Here is a 20,697-nt window from a genome sequence, read left to right on the forward strand (position 1 = left end):
TAAAGTAAAAAAAAAAAAACCCAAAAAATGTGGGGTCTTTGGCAGCAATCCTGGAAGTGTTTCCCCAGACCCACATAAGGCCTCTTCAAAGAGCTCTCTTATCTCGATGGTCCCCCACAGTTTCAAGAGTTGGGTATGTGCCTGTCACTGTCAGAGGAATCAAGGAAGGGTCTGGTGTGGTGGCTGCAAGCTCCTTATTTGGAGAAGAGAATCAGTCTGGAGACCCCAGAGTAGATGCTAGTAACTACAGATGCTAGTCTGGGGAGCTGGGGCTGGGGAGCTCATTGTATGGAACAAGTGGTTCTAGGTCTATGGTTGAAGGAAGAAGCAACTTGGTCGATCAACTGAGTGGAAGCGAGAGCTATACACCTGGTCCTTCTGGCATTTGCCTCATTCATCAAGGGAAAAGCAGTCTGGGTTCTGTTGGATAATTCAATAGTGGCGACCTATGTAAATGGCCAGGGGGACTTGAAGAGCCTGCTGGTAGTGGAGCAGCAATGATAATGGAGTGGGCAGAACTTCACCTACAAGACCTCTCATCATCAAATATGGCAAGAGTGAACAGTATTCTAACAAACTTTCCATGCAAAAATGTTGTAGGTCCGGGAGAGTGGAGCCTGGCACAGGACCTTTTCTCAAGCATGAATCAGCACTGAGGGAGTCCAGTAAAATGGCATCAGCAGCCAATGCGAAGGGATTCAGGTTCTTCAGCTGCAGGAGAGAGTTAGTCAGAAGGGATTGATGCTGTAGCCCAGCCTTGGTCCCATTCAGCTCTGTTATATGTGTTCCAACATTAGCCTCTGCTGGGCAGAGACATTCAGAGGATAGAAAGGCATGATGGCCCAATGGTCTGCGTAGCTCCAGACTGGCTGAGGAGTCCTGTGATATGGGGATTTAATTTTGTTGGCAGTAGATGTCTCATTAGTTTCTGTTGACAGAAGGCCTACTGAACCAGAGTCATGGGCGTAGTTTGACCGTTCATTTGGGGTAGCAAAGGGTATGGCTTGGCACATTAGCATATTCATTTGCATACATGCATCTCATAAATATTCATTATGGTTATTTAAAAAAAACAACAACACACACACGCAGTAGACCAACATAGACAGACCCTCACATGATACAAAATAGGGGCCCACAAAAACTAAAATAGAGATTCCCTCAAGAAAGTCAGACTGTTTAAACAGTGCAAATACTGGTAAAAGAGAAACAGATATGTATTTTTCCTGCACTCTGCAAAATTAGAAAAAATATGTATATTTCACAAAGCAGGCATATCTTAGTCCTTAAAAAGCATTAAATAAAAATGTTTTCTTTTCTACCTTCGTTGTCTGAGCATTTTATTTTTCTAATTGGGCTGGTACCAGTCTCTTTTCCACTTGTGTCAGTCATCTTCTAAATTCTTTTCCAGGTTGGCTTTTCCATTTCTTCTCTCTCCGCTTGTCTTCTTCCTTTCCTTCTCTACATATCTTTCATTTAATGTTTTTTTCACACTTTTCTTTCTCTCTGCAGCAACTTCCTGTTCCCACGTAGGCGGGATGCTGCAGAGAGAAGGCTTCTGGGGCAGGCTGAAGGCAGCATGCTTACATCGCTAACCCTGCCAGCAGCCCTGAACTGCTCTGGACACCTTGAATACTGCAGACTGGAGGAGGGGTAGTGGAGAGGAGGAAAGGATGGGAGAGGGAGTGCTATTACCAGAACCTGCAGGGAAGGGGGTGAAAGGTGAGAGGGAGATGCCGCACCACTCGGGTCAGGAGGTGGCAAGCCTTATGGAGGGGCACTGCCCCCCCCCCCAAAAAAAAAAACTACGCCCATGACCAGAGTCTAATGAGGATGCAATTCCAGCTCCATATAGTTTTACAGCTAGGCTTTTGAATGGAGTTGGCTGTGTAAAAGAGGATTCTCTGGTAAAGTTATAGCCACCTCAGTTTCCTGAGTGTACATCAGAGTGTGGTGAGTCTTTGAGAGGTAGTGTCAGGACTGTCATTTGGTACCCTTGCAGTCATCAGAGCCAGAGATTCTGGATTTTTTGCAGGATAATCTGGTTAATGGGTTGGCATTGGCTTCTTTAAAGGTGTAGATGTCAGTCCTGGCATGCAATTGAGGTTTGATGCTGGGCAAAGCATCAGCTTCCCATCGGGTATGTGGTGCACTTGCTACATGGAGTGAAATTAGTGAAGACCCTGAGAAGGCCATTCCCCCCATGGAATCTAAATCTCATATTGTCAACCTTAGTACAGTCTTCTTTTGCTACCTGGAAGGAAGCAATATTGGAAGATGTCATGTTTCCTAATAATACCTAGCAAATACAATGTTAGGTATGATTAGGAAAGGAATGGAAAACAAAAATGAGGATGTTATAATGCATTTGTATCACTCCATGGTGCGACCACACCTCAAATACTGTGTGCAATTCTGCTCACCACATCTCAAAAAAGATATAGTGGAATTAGAAAAGGTACAGAGAAGGGCGATGAAAATGATAAAGGGGATGGGACAACTTCCCTATAAGGAAAGGCTAAAGTGGCTAGGGCTCTTCAGCTCGGAGAAAAGATGGCTGAGGGGAGATTTGATAGAGGTCTTTAGTTAATGAGTGGAGTGGAACGGGTAGATGTGAATCGCTTGTTTACTCTTTTCAAAAATACTAGGACTAGGGGGCACACAATGAAGCTACAAAGTACTAAATTTAAAACAAATCAGAGAATATATTTATTCACTCAATGTGTAATTAAACTCTGGAATTCATTGCCAGAGAATGTGGTAAAAATCAGTTATCTTAGCGGGGTTTAAAAAAAAGTTTGGATAGCTTCCTAAAAGAAAATTCCATAAGCCATTATTAACATAGTAACATTGTAAATGACAGCAGATAAAGACCTGAACGGTCCACCCAGTCTGCCCAACAAGATAAACTCATTTTACATGGTATGTGATACTTTATATGTATACCCAAGTTTAGACATGTGCAGGGTGGCTATTTGGTCATCCTGACTAGCAGAAAAGTATGCACCACGATTTGATAGTGCGTACTTTGTCAGTCGGCGTTTGCATAGACTGACTTTGAGTGGAGCATGGGTAAAGCGGAAAAGTTTGCACATAAATTAGAAAATTCTACCATCTATTTGTGTTTGTGCTAACATCTAGGCACAGACAGTTACACCAGATATAGGGCTGGTGCCTTAAATGTAAGCTTGTTTTGGTAGTAGTCAATAAAGGAAAGCAGGTATTGACTTCTACTTACAGAATGTGCTTTCAAAAGACATTATAACCAGCTTGTTTATTAGGCATCCTGTTATAGAATTATTATTTATTTATGACATTTATACCCTACATTTTCCCCGTACAATTTTGAGTTCAAAGTGGCTAACAAGCTACAAAGAAGTCTTTACAAAATATGAAGCAAATTACCCTCATTATTTATTTGTTGTTTGTCATACTCCGGAATTTGTTCTTTTCTTTTTTTTTAATATATGGAGGAGAATAGAAGAAAACATCCATTCAATTCAACTTGATGTAACAAACTGAGAATCAGAAGCAATGATGGCAGCACAGGAACCATCACACATAGCCAGAACACACTGTTCCAGAGGTTTCTGGGCTCTGAAGTGCACAAAGTTTAATCTGGATCCATCCTGATTACTCCACCACCTCTGTAATTACATATGTCCTGCTTGTTGATGGAGAACATTTTACACACAGAAATAGGCTTTTCTCCGAGGACAAGCAGGCTGCTTGTTCTCACTGATGGGTGACGTCCAACGGCAGCCCCAGGATCGGAGATCTCCCTAGCAACAAAGTTTGCTAGAGTCCTCGCGTGCGCGACCGAGTTCCTGCCCATAGCGCGAACGTGCTTCAGTCTCTTTTTTTCCGCGGTCAGGGTGGCTGTTTTTTCGCTGCTCTGCGCCCCAGAAAGAGCCCTCACAGCTTTGTTTTCACTGTTCATCTCTTCGTTTGCTCGTCGGGATTTTTTCCTCGTCGAGTTTCTTTCTTGTTTGTTTAAAAAAGTAAAAAAAAAAAGTTTTCCTTTATCGCTTAGTGTTTGGCCTCTAAGTTTCCTATCGCTTTCGTGAGCGGCCCTTTTGGCCGCCCATACGGGGGTTTTTCCCTGGTTTTAGTGCCCTTTTTCGGCATCATCGCAAGTTTTGATTTCGCCGACGCGATTTTTCCGCTTATGTCCTCGAAGCCTGCCAGCGGCTTCAAGAAGTGCACGCGGTGCAACCGGACGATCTCGCTAACTGATCCGCACGTTTTGTGTCTTCAGTGTCTGGGGGTTGGTCATCAGCCCAATGCCTGCACTTTGTGTCTTTAACTAAAAAAGAGGACCCAGGTGGCGAGATCGGCTCAGTGGAACCTGCTGTTCAGAGCCCCGTCCAGTTCTTCGACGTCGACGGCAGCAGCGGTACCGAGGTCATCGACAGCGGTATCGATGTCGGCATCGGAGAGTGCATCGATGTCGGGAGCGCAGGTGATGGCTGTCCATGGGGTCCCCCATGCTGGTAGCAGTGAGCCATCGAGTGGGTCTCCACCTGCCTCGAGGGCTCCTGCGGTACAGGCCCACCGAGACCGACCATCTTCGGATCCAGCCCCGAGGAAACGTGTGGATTCCACGTCTTCCTCGTCAGTACTGGGAGGTACCAGTGACGTGCTTCGAGTGAAGGTGAAGAAGCACCGTCATCGGTCGCCTTCCCGTCACGGTACCGAGAACTCTGGGATGCCAAAAGACCGTGAAGCGTCGATGCCGGGAGGACCACTCACCCTCTATACAGGAGATGTCGATGCGCTCTTCTCCAGACAGCCTGGTACCGCCTCCATACCCCAGGCAGATTCTGACTTCGTCGCCTGTACCGGCTCCACTGCCTTGCTCAACAGACACTCTGGACGAGCGCCTCCGAGCCATTCTTCCAGAGATTCTGGAAGGGCTGCTGCGACCGTCTGTTCCCTACATTGGTGAACAATTCGCTCCAATTTGACCTTGGGATGTCCCTTTCAAATTCTTCAGCCGCACAAAGTGCTGACTACGGACGCGTCTCTCCTGAGGTGGGGAGCCCATGTCGATGGGCTTCACACTCAAGGACATTGGACCCTCCAGGAATCAGGTTCTCAGATCAATCTTCTGGAGTTGCGAGCGGTCTGGAACGCGCTAAAGGCTTTCAGAGATTGGCTGTTCAACCAAATTATCCAAATTCAGACAGACAATCAGGTTGCCATGTATTACATCAACAAGCAGGGGGACACCAGATCTCACCCCCTGTGTCAGGAAGCCATCGGGATGTGACTTTGGGCTCTCCATCATGGCATGTTCCTCCAAGCCACGTATCTGGCAGGCGTAAACAACAGTCTGGCCAACAGGTTGAGCAGGATAATGCAACCTCACGAGTGGTATCTCAGCTCGAGAGTAGTACATCAGATCTTCCAAGCGTGGGGCACCTCCTTGGTCGATCTCTTTGCTTCTCAGACCAATTACAAGGTCCCTCAGTTCTGTTTCAGACTTCAGGCCCACGGCAGACTAGCGTCAGATGCCTTTCTCCTTTATTGGGGGAAGGGCCTCCTGTATGCGTATCCTCCCATACCCTTGGTAGGGAAGACTTTGCTGAAACTCAAGCAGGATCGCGGGACCATGATTCTGATCGCTCCCTTTTGGCCGTGTCGGATCTGGTTCCCTCTTCTTCTGAGTTATCCTTCGAAGAACCGTGGAGATTGGAGTGTTTTCCAACCCTCATCACTCAGAACGAGGGGGCGCTTCTGCATCCCAACCTCCAGTACCTGGCCCTCACGGCCTGGATGTTGAGAGCGTAGACTTCGCCTCCTTGGGTCTTTCTGAGGGTGTCTCCCGAGTCTTGCTTGCTTCCAGAAAAGATTCCATGAAAAGGTGTTTTTCTTTCAAATGGAAGAGGTTTGCCGTCTGGTGTGACAGCAAGGCCCTAGATCCTCGTTCTTGTCCTACACAGACCCTGCTTGAATACCTTCTGCACTTGCCTGAGTCTGGTCTCAAGACCAACTCTGTAAGGGTTCACCTTAGTGCAATCAGTGCTTATCATTATCATGTAGAGGGTAAGCCTATCTCTGGACAACCTTGAGTTGTTCGCTTCATGTGAGGTTTGCTTTTGTCAAAGCCCTCTATCAAGCCTCCTACAGTGTCATGGGATCTCAACGTCGTTCTCACCCAGCTGATGAAACCTCCTTTTGAGCCACTGAATTCCTGCTATCTGATGTACTTGACCTGGAAGGTCATTTTCTTGGTGGCTGTTACTTCAGGTCGTAGAGTCAGTGAGCTTCAAGCCTTGGTAGCTCATGCTCCGTATACTAAAATTCATCATAACAGAGTAGTCCTCCGCACCCACCCTAAGTTTTTGCCAAAGGTGGTGTCGGAGTTCCATCTGAACCAGTCAATTGTCTTGCCAACATTTTTCCACGTCCGCATACCCACCCTGCTGAACGTAAGTTGCACATGTTGGACTGCAAGCGAACATTGGCCTTCTATGTGGAGCGGACAAGCCCCTTCAGACAGTCCGCCCAAATGTTTGTTTCTTTCGATCCCAACAGAAGGGGAGTGGCTGTCGAGAAACACACCATTTCCAATTGGCTAGCAGATTGCATTTCCTTCACTTATGCCCAAGCTGGGCTGACTCTTGAGGGTCATGTCACGGTTCATAGAGCTATGGCAGCGTCAGTGGCTCACTTGAAGTCAGCCACTATTGAAGAGATTTGCAAGGCTGCGACGTGGTCTTCAGTCCACACATTCACATCTCATTACTGCCTCCAGCAGGATACCCGATGCGACAGTCGGTTTGGGCAGTCGGTGCTGCAGAATCTGTTTGGGGTTTAGAATCCAACTCCACCCCCCTAGGCCCTTTTTTATTCTGTTCCAGGCTGCACTCTCAGGAGTTGTTTCAGTTTTAGGTCAATCTCTGTTTTGTCCTCCCCGTTGTGAAGCCCAATTGACCTTGTTTGTTGTTTTGAGTGAGCCTGGGGGCTAGGGATACCCCATCAGTGAGAACAAGCAGCCTGCTTGTCCTCGGAGAAAGCGAAGTTACTTACCTGTAGCAGGTATTCTCCGAAGACAGCAGGCTGATTGTTCTCACCAACCCACCCTCCTCCCCTTTGGAGTTGAATCTTCCCTTGTCTTTGCTTTCTATACTGACTGAGGCACGTTTGTGCTACGGGCGGGAACTCGGTCGCGCATGTGTGGTGCGCGCATGTGCGCGCGAGAGCTCTAGCAAACTTTGTTGCTAGGGAGATCTCCGATCCTGGGGCTGCCGTTGGACGTCACCCATCAGTGAGAACAATCAGCCTGCTGTCCTCGGAGAATACCTGCTACAGGTAAGTAACTTCGCTATATAAAATTGCCTGTGATTGACAGGGATTAGAGTATGTGCTCATCAATTCTATAAAGAGATGCCTCATTTAGGCACCTAGAGGGCGCCTAGTGGAAGTCTATTCTGTGAAGCAAGGTGGGTGCTAGTATAACTGGGTATATACGTGCATATGTGCTTAGGCTCAAGCACTTATGCCAGCCATAGAGGTGATGTAAATGCTCACGGGGATACGTGTATAACAAACTTTCTGCACACCCTGTAATTAAGAGCAGGTCCTCATACCTTATTCAACTAGTCATATAATTTGTCACCCATCTGTTTATCCTAATGACATTGCCCTACCCAAATTGTCCATCTATATGTCTCAACTGTACATTGTATCGTACTGGTACATTGTATCGTACTGACATTATGAGCATTATGTTTAATTGTTTTAATGTATGCCTATTCAGGCATGTCATTTGTATTGTGCGGACATCATGTTTATCATTTCTTTAATTTGAATGTTCTAATGTGTGCCCATTAAGGTGTTTTATTTGTATTGTGCTGACATTGAGGGGCATAATCAAACGAAAACGTCTATTTCCATGGGCGTTTATCTCTAAGAACGGGTCCGTGAAGGGGCGGACCGAACCGTATTTTCGAAAAAAATAGACGTCCATGTTTTATTCGATAATTTATGAGCTGGGCGTTCTTGCTTTTCAGCGATAATGGAAAATGAAAGCGCCCGGCTCAAAAACGAATAAATCCAAGGCATTTGTTCGTGGGAGGGGCCAGGATTCGTAGTGCACTGGTCCCCCTCACATGCCAGGACACCAACCGGGCACCCTAGGGTGCACTTTTACAAAAAAAAAAAAAAAGGTAAAAGAGCTCCCAGGTGCATAGCACCCTTCCTTTGTGTGTTGAGCCCCCCAAATCCCCCTCAAAACCCACTGCCCACAAGTCTACACCATTACTATAGCCCTAAGGGGTGAAGGGGGGCACCTACATGTGGGTACAGTGGGTTTGGGGGGTTGGACGACTAAGCATTAAGCAGCACAATTGTAACAGGTAGGGGGGGTGGGCCTGAAGTCCACTGCACCCCCTAACAACTGCTCCAGGGACCTGCATACTGCTGCCAGGGAGGGTGAAAATAAAAAGTTGTGAAACATCATTTTTTGTGGTGGGAGGGGGTTAGGGACCACTGGGGGAGTCAAGGGAGGTCATCCCCGATCTGGTCAATTAGGGCACTTTTTGGGGCCTTATTCGTGAAAAAACAGGGTCCAGGAAAAGTGCCCTAAATTCTAGCTACAAACGCATACTTTTTTTCCATTATCGGCGAAAGGCGCCCATCTCTGTTTGGGTGATAACCATGCCACAGTCCCGCCTTCACCAAGCCTCCGACACGCCCCCGTCAACTTTGTACGCTTCCGCGATGGAGTGCAGTTGAAAACGTCCAAGTTTGGCTTTCGATTATACTGTGTTATTCGTTTTTGTGAGATAAACGTCCATCTCCCGATTTAGGTCGGAACTTGGGCGTTTTTCTCGTTCGATTATAAGCAGGATTGTATCATATATATTCTCCGAGGACAAGCAGGCTGCTTGTTCTCACGACTGGGGTTGACGTCCATGGCAGTCCCCACCAACTGGAACAAAAACTTCGCGGGCGGTCCGCACGCAGGGCACGCCCACCACGCATGCGCGGCCGTCTTCCCGCCCGTGCGTGACCGTTCCCGCTCAGTCTTTTCTTTTCCGCGCTGGAGAGAGCCGTGTTCATCTCTCTCTCTGTCAGCCCCGGAAACCGGATCGCGCTTAATCGCGAATTTTTTCTCTTTTCTCTTTTTGTTTCATCGTTCTTCGTTTTTTCTGTTTAGTTAAAAAAAAAAAAAAAAAAACGCTGAACTTTGTTTTTCCCTCGTCTCTTAGCGGGGGCGTCGCGCTGCGGCCTTATGGCCGCACGGTCGATTTGTTTTCGAGGTGTGATTTTTACCACCACCATCGACGACTTTGATTTCGCCGACGCGATTTTTCCGTCGATGTCCTCGAAGGTCCCGAGTGGATTTAAAAAGTGTGGTCGGTGCGGCCGGCACATCTCGCAGACCGACACTCACGCTTGGTGCCTCCAGTGCCTCGGGCCGGAGCACGATACCAAGACGTGCACTTTGTGTCTCGGTCTCCGGAAACGGACACAAGTAGCGAGGCAAGTTCTTCGGGACCGTCTTTTTGGAACTTGCGCCGGCCCCTCGACGTCGACTTCGACGGCATCGGTGTCGATGGCCGGTTCTTCGGTACCGGTATCGATGTCCACGAAATCGGCACCGATGGCATCGACCCCAGGAGCACAGGTCCCGTCGGCCCACCAGTCCTCCGGTGAAGGCAGGGGTGAGAGGCCGCGTGGGCAATCGGCCCCGGTCACTCCCTCTACCCAGGGCCCTCGGGACCGAACCCTGTCGGACCCGGTCCCTCGAGGCCGAGGGGGATCTACCTCCTCCTCCTTGATTACACCAAGCGCCGATGACGGGCATCGCAAGAAGACAAAGAAGCACCGTCATCGGTCGCCCTCGATGCATCCGGCTCCCAGCGCCGGAGATGAGTCGACGCCGAGGAAGCGGCAGCGTCGAGAGGAGAGGTCCCCCTCTGTAGTAGAGGTACTGCCGCGTCAGGGTCCCAGCACTTCGGTGCAGTCTCCTGGACCCGAACAGCTTCCGGCACCGACGCCTCTACCGGCCCCCTCGCCTTTCCTGACAGCGGGCCTTGACGAGTGCCTCCGAGCCATCCTTCCGGGGCTCCTGGAAGGGCTGATGCGCCAGACTGTGCCGGCGCCGGGGGTGCTTGCGCCCTCGGCGCCGTTGACTGTGGCGCCGGCGAGCTCTAGCCCGGTGCTGAGGCCTTCGACGCCGCTTGCAGCGCCGGTCTCGACCGCCACGCAGGTGGAGTCCCCGTCGACGTCGATGGAGGGAGCTTCATCCCCGCCGGCGCGGGAGTCCACTGCTCGACGACGCCACCGAGGCCTCGGTGCCTCGACGTCGAGCCGGGCCCGGTTGAGGACTCAGCTGCACGAGCTTATGTCCGACACCGAGGAAGAGGCCTCGTGGGGGGAGGAGGAGGACCCCAGATATTTCTCCTCAGAGGAGTCTGTGGGACTTCCCTCCGACCCCACTCCTTCACCTGAGAGGAAGCTCTCGCCACCTGAGAGCCTCTCCTTTGCCTTCTTTGTCAGGGATATATCTATTTGCATTCCCTTTCCCGTGGTCTCTGTGGATGAGCCGAGGGCTGAGATGCTCGAGGTCCTCGACTATCCATCACCACCTAGAGAGTCCTCCACGGTGCCGTTGCACAATGTCCTCAAAGAGACACTGCTGCGGAACTGGTTGAGACCACTATCTAATCCCACCATCCCCAAGAAAGCAGAGTCCCAGTACAAAATCCACTCAGACCCAGAGTTAATGCGGCCCCAATTGCCTCATGACTCGGCGGTCGTGGACTCTGCTCTCAAGAGGACTCGGAGTTCTAGGGATACCGCCTCGGCGCCCCCGGGGCGGGAGTCTCGCACTCTGGACTCGTTTGGGAGGAAGGCCTACCAATCTTCCATGCTCGTGACCCGCATCCAGTCTTACCAGCTCTACACGAGCATCCACATGCGGAACAATGTGAAGCAACTGGCGGACCTGGTTGATAAGCTCCCGCCGGAGCAGTCCAGGCCTTTTCAGGAGGTGGTCAGGCAGCTGAAGGCGTGCAGAAAGTTCCTGTCCAGGCGTATATATGACACCTGTGACGTGGCATCTCGTGCTGTGGCCCAAGGTATAGTGATGCGCAGGCTCTCATGGCTGCGGGCCTCTGACCTGGACAACCGCACCCAGCAGAGACTGGCCGATGTCCCTTGCCGGGGGGATAATATCTTTGGCGAGAAGGTCGAGCAGCTGGTGGACCAACTGCATCAGCGGGAAACCGCCCTCGACAAGCTCTCCCACCGGGCGCCTTCAGCATCCACCTCAGCAGGTGGACGTTTTTCCCGGGCCCGGCAGGCTGCGCCCTATGCTTTCACCAAGCGTAGGTACACCCAGCCGGCCCGAAGGCCTTGTCAGGCACAGGGACAGCCCCAGCGCGCTCGTTCTTGTCAACAGCGTGCGCCTAAGCAGCCCCCTGTGCCTCCACAGCAAAATCCGGGGACGGGCTTTTGACTGGATCCATGGGAACATAGCCGCCATCAAAGTGTCCGTACCGGACGATCTGCCGGTCGGAGGGAGGTTAAAATTTTTTTCACCAAAGGTGGCCTCTCATAACCTCCGACCAGTGGGTTCTCCAAATAGTGCGGTGCAGATACGCCCTGAATTTGACCTCCCTGCCACCTAATTGTCCTCTGGGAGCTCAATCCTTCAGCTCCCATCACAAGCAGGTACTTGCAGAGGAACTCTCCGCCCTTCTCAGCGCCAATGCGGTCGAGCCCGTACCACCCAGGCAGGAAGGGCAGGGATTCTATTCCAGGTACTTCCTTGTGGAAAAGAAAACGGGGGATGCGTCCCATCCTAGACCTGAGAGGCCTGAACAAATTCCTGGTCAAAGAAAAGTTCAGGATGCTTTCCTTGGGCACCCTTCTGCCTATGATTCAGAAAAACGACTGGCTATGTTCCCTGGATTTAAAGGACGCATACACTCACATCCTGATACTGCCAGCTCACAGGCAGTATCTCAGATTCCGTCTGGGCACACGGCACTTTCAGTATTGTGTGCTGCCCTTTGGGCTCGCCTCTGCCCCACGGGTGTTTACAAAGTGCCTCTTGGTGGTGGCGGCGTATCTACGCAAGCTGAGAGTGCACGTGTTCCCATATCTCGACGATTGGCTGGTCAAGAACACCTCGGAGGCGGGAGCTCTCCGGTCCATGCAGTGCACTATTCAACTCCTGGAGCTGCTGGGGTTTGTGATAAATTACCCAAAGTCCCATCTCCAGCCAGCCCAGTCTCTGGAATTCATAGGAGCTCTGCTGAATACCCAGACGGCTCAGGCCTTCCTTCCGAAAGCGAGAGCCAACAACCTCCTGTCCCTGGCTTCACAGACCAGAGCGTCTCAGCAGATCACAGCTCGGCAGATGTTGAGACTTCTGGGTCATATGGCCTCTACAGTTCATGTGACTCCCATGACTCGTCTTCACATGAGATCTGCTCAATGGACCCTAGCTTCCCAGTGGTTTCAAGCCACCGGGAATCTAGAAGATGTCATCCGCCTCTCCACCAGTTGCCGCACTTCACTGCACTGGTGGACCATTCGGACCAATTTGACCCTGGGACGTCCATTCCAAATTCCACAGCCCACGAAAGTGCTGACGACGGATGCATCTCGCCTGGGGTGGGGAGCTCATGTCGATGGGCTTCACACCCAGGGTCTGTGGTCCCTCCAGGAAAAGGATCTGCAGATCAACCTCCTGGAGCTCCGAGCGATCTGGAACGCACTGAAGGCTTTCAGAGATCGGCTGTCCTATCAAATTATTCAAATTCGGACAGACAATCAGGTTGCAATGTATTACGTCAACAAGCAGGGGGTCACCGGATCTCGCCCCCTCTGTCAGGAAGCCGTCGGAATGTGGCGTTGGGCTTGCCAGTTCGGCATGCTCCTCCAAGCCACATACCTGGCAGGCGTAAACAACAGTCTGGCCGACAGACTGAGCAGAGTCATGCAACCGCACGAGTGGTCGCTCCATTCCAGAGTGGTACGCAAGATCTTCCGAGAGTGGGGCACCCCCTCGGTGGACCTTTTCGCCTCTCAGACCAACCACAAGCTGCCTCTGTTCTGTTCCAGACTTCAGACACACGGCAGGCTAGCATCGGATGCCTTTCTCCTTCATTGGGGGACCGGCCTCCTGTATGCTTATCCTCCCATACCTTTGGTGGGGAAGACCTTACTGAAGCTCAAGCAACACCGCGGCACCATGATTCTGATCGCGCCCTTTTGGCCCCGTCAGATCTGGTTCCCTCTTCTTCTGGAGTTGTCCTCAGAAGAACCGTGGAGATTGGAGTGTTTTCCGACTCTCATTTCGCAGAACGACGGAGCGTTACTGCACCCCAACCTTCAGTCCCTGGCTCTCACGGCCTGGATGTTGAGGGCGTAGACTTCACTGCGTTGGGTCTGTCTGAGGGTGTCTCCCGTGTCTTGCTTGCCTCTAGGAAGGATTCCACTAAAAAGAGTTACTTTTTCAAGTGGAGGAGGTTTGTCGTTTGGTATGAGAGCAAGGCCCTAGAACCTCGTTCTTGCCCTGCACAGAACCTGCTTGAATACCTTCTGCACTTATCAGAGTCTGGCCTCAAGACCAACTCAGTAAAGAATCACCTTAGTGCGATTAGTGCTTACCATTATCGTGTGGAAGGTAAAGCCATCTCTGGAGAGCCTTTAGTCGTTCGATTCATGAGAGGCTTGCTTTTATCAAAGCCCCCTATCAGGCCTCCTACAGTGTCATGGGATCTCAACATCGTCCTCACCCAGCTGATGAAACCTCCTTTTGAGCCACTGAATACCTGCCATCTGAAGTACTTGACCTGGAAGGTCATTTTCTTGGTGGCAGTTACTTCAGCTCGTGGGGTCAGTGAGCTTCAAGCCCTGGTAGCTCATGCTCCGTATACCAAATTTCATCATAACAGAGTAGTGCTCCGCACCCACCCAAAGTTCCTGCCGAAGGTGGTGTCTGAGTTCCATTTTAACCAGTCAATTGTCTTGCCAACATTCTTTCCCAGGCCGCATACCCGCCCTACTGAACGTCAGTTGCACACATTGGACTGCAAGAGAGCATTGGCCTTCTACTTGGAGCGGACACAGCCCCACAGACAGTCCGCCCAATTGTTTGTTTCTTTCGACCCTAACAGGATAGGGGTCGCTGTCGGGAAACGCACCATCTCCAATTGGCTAGCAGATTGCATTTCCTTCACTTACGCCCAGGCTGGGCTGACTCTTGAGGGTCATGTCACGGCTCACAGTGTCAGAGCCATGGCAGCGTCGGTGGCTCACTTGAAGTCAGCCTCTATTGAAGAGATTTGCAAGGCTGCGACGTGGTCATCTGTCCACACATTCACATCACATTACTGCCTCCAGCAGGATACCCGACGCGACAGTCGGTTCGGGCAGTCGGTGCTGCAGAATCTGTTTGGGGTGTAAATCCAACTCCACCCTCCAGGACCCGAATTTATTCTGGTGAGGCTGCACTCTCAGTTAGTTGTTCTTCGTAGGTCAATTTCTGTTCTGCCCTCGCCGTTGCGAGGTTCAATTGACCTGGGTTCTTGTTTTGAGTGAGCCTGAGAGCTAGGGATACCCCAGTCGTGAGAATAAGCAGCCTGCTTGTCCTCGGAGAAAGTAAATGATACATACCTGTAGCAGGTGTTCTCCGAGGACAGCAGGCTGATTGTTCTCACCTACCCTCCCTCCTCCCCTTTGGAGTTGCGTTTCATAATTTTCGCTTGTCATTCAACTGAGCGGGAACGGTCACGCACGGGCGGGAAGACGGCCGCGCATGCGCGGTGGGCGTGCCCTGTGTGCGGACCGCCCGCGAAGTTTTTGTTCCGGTTGGTGGGGGCTGCCGTGGACGTCAACCCCAGTCGTGAGAACAATCAGCCCGCTGTCCTCGGAGAACACCTGCTACAGGTATGTATCATTTACTTTATATGCATGTGTTTTTCATGCTGACTATTATGATGTCTCATTTGTACTCTGCTGACATCATATTTATATTATATGATTGGTCTACTATGTTGTTTAATGTGTATATTTCTGATACTATATCGGGTTACTCCCATTTCTAGGATTCAGTTTGCCATCTCTATTAATACTTATATTTGATTATTTCACTAATTTTATGCTGTTTAACAACATTATAAGTTTTATGTTAACCTGTACCTGCTGTGCACTGCCTTGGATAAATCTCTTCATAAAAGTGATGAATAAATCCCAATAAATAAATACATGCATAATTAAAATGATGGGGGAGATACCAGGGGCGTAGCTACGGGTGGGCCTGGGTGGGCCCAGGCCCACCCAATTTCAGTCCAGGCCCGCCCACCCAAGCGCACACAGTCACACACAACTGCAGCAGCAGCCTAGCGCAGAGACGGAAGCACTCGCAACGCTCTGGCAGCTGGTTTCTCCTCTCCAGGCTCCGATTTCAGGCCCGCCCACCACCAGCACAAACACAGCCTAGCGTGCGTCACGGTCGCGGCTCAGACATCGTCATCAGATTCACAATTCAGCCCACCTACCTTCGTTTCGGGCTTAATAGAGGCAGAGTGCGTCGTGGTTGGTTATTATCCACACACGTCCATTCCTACGCGGAAGCGCGTAGTGGTACGACTCGGACGTGGCTGTGCGCGGAGTGCTCTCAGCCTCGCTCTCGCTCCGCTTGGCTCCGTGTGCTCACTCGTGGTCTGAGGGAGGGCAGGCTAAAAACAATAGCTGCATGGCCACATGCACGCAGGGTTGTGCAAGCCTCAGCCTGGCCTGCCCTCCCTGGATTCTGGAAACGTGGGAATTGGTCTTCGAATTGAGGAGAGATCATTCGAGAATCGGACTTTATCATCACAGAAACAGAGCACTCCCCCGTAGCCCCCCACAAAAGGTACAGGAGCCAGTGCACACTGCACCACGTGCAGCAGGTAATTCATACATTTTTTAATTTTAACCATGTCGTGTAATTGTAATCAAAATGCTGGCTGCTGGTGGTGGGCTTCTGGGTAGGGTAAACACTTCACTGCCTACAGGGCAAAAAAGGTATATTTAATCATTAAATATACCTTTTTTTTTTTGCCCTTTGGCAGTGAAGAGCTCACCCACACCCAGAAGCCCACCACCAGCCAGCATTTCGATTACTCTGGTAATCAAAATGATGGCTCTGGTGGTGGGCTTCTGGGTGGGAGGGGGGGGGGGGGGGTGGACTCTTCACTGTCTAGGGCAAAAAAAAAGGTATATTTAATCATTAAATATATCTCTTTTGTCCTAGACAATGAAGAGCCCATCCTCACCCAGAAATTCACCAACAATAAATTTTAATAGTGCCCATGTTAATTTTAAAAGATTGTCTATTTCTCATGTTGGTGGGTTTTTGGGTGGGGATGGTCTCTGCAGTGCCTAGGTTAAAATAAAAAAAAAAAGTGTAGGCAGTTTTCTCTGGGTGCCAAAGGAAGGGGAAAGGACTTCAAAGGCATTTTACCTATTTTCCTTAATCAGACATTTACATTTCTTATAAAGCAAATTATATGCCATTCTTGTAATTATAGTGCAGGATCCTGTTATGTGTGTTGACATATTTGTCATTATTATAGACTTATATTTGGTCAAGCTTGATATGGCATAATGTAACCATATTTAAAAATATAGGTATTTTATTTTATTTTATCCATTAAGTATGTATGTGGTTTATGTTGATGCAGGGCAGCTGTTGGGCACACTATTTAGAAATCTATCATCAAGTGCACTCTAAGGCATTATTTTATAGTAGCCCAAGAAACACTACTCATACATAGTGCCCACCCACATTAGCTCTGGGCCCACCCAAAATGTCAGGTCTGGCTACGCCACTGGGAGATACCAATCTACAAAAGAAAGAGAAACACCTCCACATAAGGAGTGGAGGAGCAGGGCCGTGCCAACATGGTAAGCAAGGTAAGCACGGCAGGAGGGCGCCGTACTCTGGGGGGGGCGCCCTGCCTCAGGTACAAAATTAGATTGTGAGCCCTCCAGGGACAGTGAAATACCCAGTGTACCTGAATGTAACTCACGTTGAGCTACTACTGAAAAAGGTGAGAGCAAAATCTAAAACAAAAACCCATAAATTGTACAAAAAGTTTTCATTAGGCAAAAATGGCCATATGGATAGTGTCATTAAGCGCATTTTGGCCTCCTTGCCCATGGGATGATTTTGAAAGAGCTGCTGAGCAGAGATGGTGCCCACCTATCAAAGAAGGGGCACAGTATATTCGCTAACTTACTGACGAGGGCTTTAAACTAGAATCAGCGGAGAGGGGTGAACAAAGTTCCCAGACAAGTAAAAGCCATTAGGTATGTGAAACTTTAAATAACCTCTGTAGAAATGGGGAAAAAAGGGCAACATCTGGAAAACTGTGTATACTAATGCCTGTATTATGGGAAATCATGTTCTGGATCCAGAAGGTGTAATGGAGGAGGCCGACTTGGATTTAATGGCAGTCATACATGTGGTTCAAGGAGAACTATGACTGGGATATAGTTATACCAAACTTTAATCTTTTCAGGAAGGACATAGTAGGAAGAAAGGGAGGAGGAATGACACTATCCAGCTTATAATTGAAAAAGAAAAACGCCTATATTGCGACCCAAATCGGGAGATAGACGTTTATCTCACAAAAACGAATAAAGCGGTATAATCGAAAGCCGAATTTGGACGTTTTCAACTGCACTCCGTCGCGGATGCGGACAACGTTGATGGGGGCGTGTCAAAGGCGTGGTGAAGGCGGAACTGGGGCGTGGTTATCGGCCGATCAGAGATAGGCGCCTTTCGCCGATAATGGAAAATAAATATGCATTTTTAGCGAGAATTTAGGGCACTTTTCCTGCACCCTGTTTTTCCACGAATAGGGCCCCAAAAAGTGCCCTAAATAACCAGATGACCACTGGAGGGAGTCGGGGATGACCTCCCCTGACTCCCCCAGTGGTCACAAACCCCCTCCCACCACAAAAATATGCCGTTTCACAACTTTTTATGTTCACCCTCAAATGTCATACCACCTCCCTGGCAGCAGTATGCAGGTCACTGGAGCAGTTATTAGGGGGTGCAGTGGACGTCAGGCAGGTAGACCCAGGCCCATCCCCCCCACCTGTTACACTTGTGCTGGTAAATTGGAGCCCTCCACACCGCCCCCCAAACCCACTGTACCCACATGTAGGTGCCCCCCTTCACCCCTTAGGGCTATAGTAATGGTGTAGACTTGTGGGTGGTGGGTTTTGAGGGGGATTTGGGGGGCTCAACACCCAAGGGAAGGGTGCTATGCACCTGGGAGCTCTTTTACCTTTTTTTTTTTTTTTTTTTGTAAAAGTGCCCCCTAGGGTGCCCGGTTGGTGTCCTGGCATGTGAGGGGGACCAGTGCACTACGACTCCTGGCCCCTCCCACAAACAAATGCCTTGGATTTATTCGTTTTTGAGCTGGGTGCTTTCATTTTCCATTATCACTGAAAAACAAAAACGCCCAGCTCACAAATTGTCGAATAAAACATGGACGTCTATTTTTTCCCAAAATACGGTTCGGTCCGCCCCTTCACGGACCCGTTCTTGGAGATAAACGCCCATGGAGATAGACGTTTTTGTTCGATTATGCCCCTCCACATATAAAAGCTAATATTTAAGTAACAGATTTGTAAGGCTTATGAGATAAGGAAGAGACACTTAGGGGTTAATCTGGAAAAAGGAAATGGAATATCTGTTTACGTTGCTGCCATCATTTCCTGTATTTCTTTGTTTATTAAAACAGGATTACAATGACTTTTACAAAAAAACAAAAATCCTGTACCTTGCATTGTAAAAAAGGAATATGTAGTTGTTAAAGAGAATGCTGGGTAAACCTAGACACAAAATCAGTTCAATCATGACCTAACATTATGGTTTTATGTGTAAAAACATTTGTGATAAAATAAGAAGTTTTGTAAAATTAATCAAACAATACTGCCTTCCAAAACAAATAGAAGTTTTTAGTATATTTTCGATACAAGACTAGTTTTTCATCAACAATAAGCAGTCTAAAAGGGGAAGGAAATAACATTCAAAGTGTCTTCGTATATTGCAAACAGCTTGAAGTGAAGTAAACTTCTAGGGGTAAATAAATGTTTTGTTTTGTTTTTTTAGGATAAATTGCTTCTGCTGAGACTCTGGTACCATGAGAGCTGCCGTGTCTTCCAGGATCGCTTGGTTAATGATGAGGATCGCACATGGTTTGATGAGCTAATGATGGGAATAATGAAAGAATTTGGCAGCAGCTTTACGGAAGTCATTCCAAATCAGCCTGTTCTCTATGGAGATTTCATGTCTCCAGGCTCCGATGTTAAGACTTACCAGCTCATTGAAGATCATGTTAAGGTATAAAGGCAAAACATCACATTATGGTTTCAATTCCCTTTATTTCTTAATATTCAGAATAATACGAACATAAGAAAAGCCATGATGGGTTGGACCAAAGTCCATTAAGCCCAACATCTTATCTCTTACAGTGGCCAGTCCAGATCACAAATACCTAGCAAATCCAAAAAGAGTTGATGTTTCTCAAAGCTAATTTCCAGAGATGAGTAATGGATCTCATAAGTTTACCTAGTTAATAATTTTTTAACAGCTTTTCCTCCATGAACTTCTCCAGACCTCTTTTGAATCCCACTATGTCAGTCACCTTGGCCATATCCTCCAGCAGTAGGTTCCAAAGCTTAATTAATAAACAGGACATTGTTTCTCACATATCGGTGACATCATCCAACGGAGCCCAGTGCAGAAGCTGCCTAGCATAATATCTCTTTAAGAGGCCTTTGGTAGCATCCCACCACGCATGTACAGGTACCTTCCTATCCAACGCACGAGCGGGGGACTAATAGTCTTTCATTTTCTGTGGAGCAGAGAGGTTGCATCTGTGATCTCTCCTCAGCATGTCAAAAGTTTTCTTTTTGTGGTGTCTTCCTTTTCAGGATATTGCGCTCCTTTTTCATATCTATTTTAAATTTTCTGTACTTCAAGTGAGTGCCCTAGTGAATGTTGTGCGTTTCTGATGGGGGGGAGGGTTTTCAGCCCTAAGGCCTTTTTAGGCCAGGTAGTGCCAGGTTACATCGATGGTTTTTGGCCGTAGTTTAACTTCACTTCCCTCACCCATTGAGCCCTTTGATATGGGCCATTTTCCACTACATGTCCCAGAAGGCACTGAGCAGATTTAAGCATTGTGCTTGGTGCATCTGGCTTATTTCGGGCATTAACCCCAGTATTCACTGCTTGGAACCAAACCATGAGGGTCTTAATTTGTCACAAAAGAGCCTAGAATGCTCAGTGTGAAAATCTTTCTGGTGCTCAGTCAGGTCCTTTGACATTGGCATTGGTGACATTGGATCTGATAGCTGCTGGGTCTATTCTAGACACAGGGACTGTGGGCATCAGCATTGACACTGGCCACTGAACCCACATCCCAATACCAGCCAGCGACGGGCTCCACACCGTGAAGGCATGTGCATTCCACATCCTCTCCAGTACCTCACGTTTCTGAGGACCAACACAGTGCAACGGCAAAGAAGCATCAACATCGCGAAGCATCAACATCGCTTACCCTCGGCACATGGTGCCAGGAGCTGGAGCACCAGCATTGCTGGTCTCTGAAAGCCATCAGTGCTGAGAGGACTGTTAGCCTTCCTTGCTAATGGTGCCAAGCTGCCCGG

General features: G+C 49.0%; 1 protein-coding gene across 1 annotated transcript in view; it reads left to right on the forward strand.

The window, feature by feature from the left end:
• Window positions 1–20,697, forward strand: part of DNAH1 (dynein axonemal heavy chain 1) — a 799,478-nt gene that overhangs the window by 502,811 nt on the left and 275,970 nt on the right. Inside the window, exon 47 of the mRNA XM_030205737.1 lies at window positions 19,139–19,369. Within this exon, the coding sequence (XP_030061597.1) occupies window positions 19,139–19,369 (231 nt within the window). The remainder of the gene's footprint in view (window positions 1–19,138; window positions 19,370–20,697) is intronic.

This window comes from Microcaecilia unicolor, chromosome 6, assembly GCF_901765095.1.
Source record: "Microcaecilia unicolor chromosome 6, aMicUni1.1, whole genome shotgun sequence".
NCBI lineage: Eukaryota > Metazoa > Chordata > Amphibia > Gymnophiona > Siphonopidae > Microcaecilia > Microcaecilia unicolor.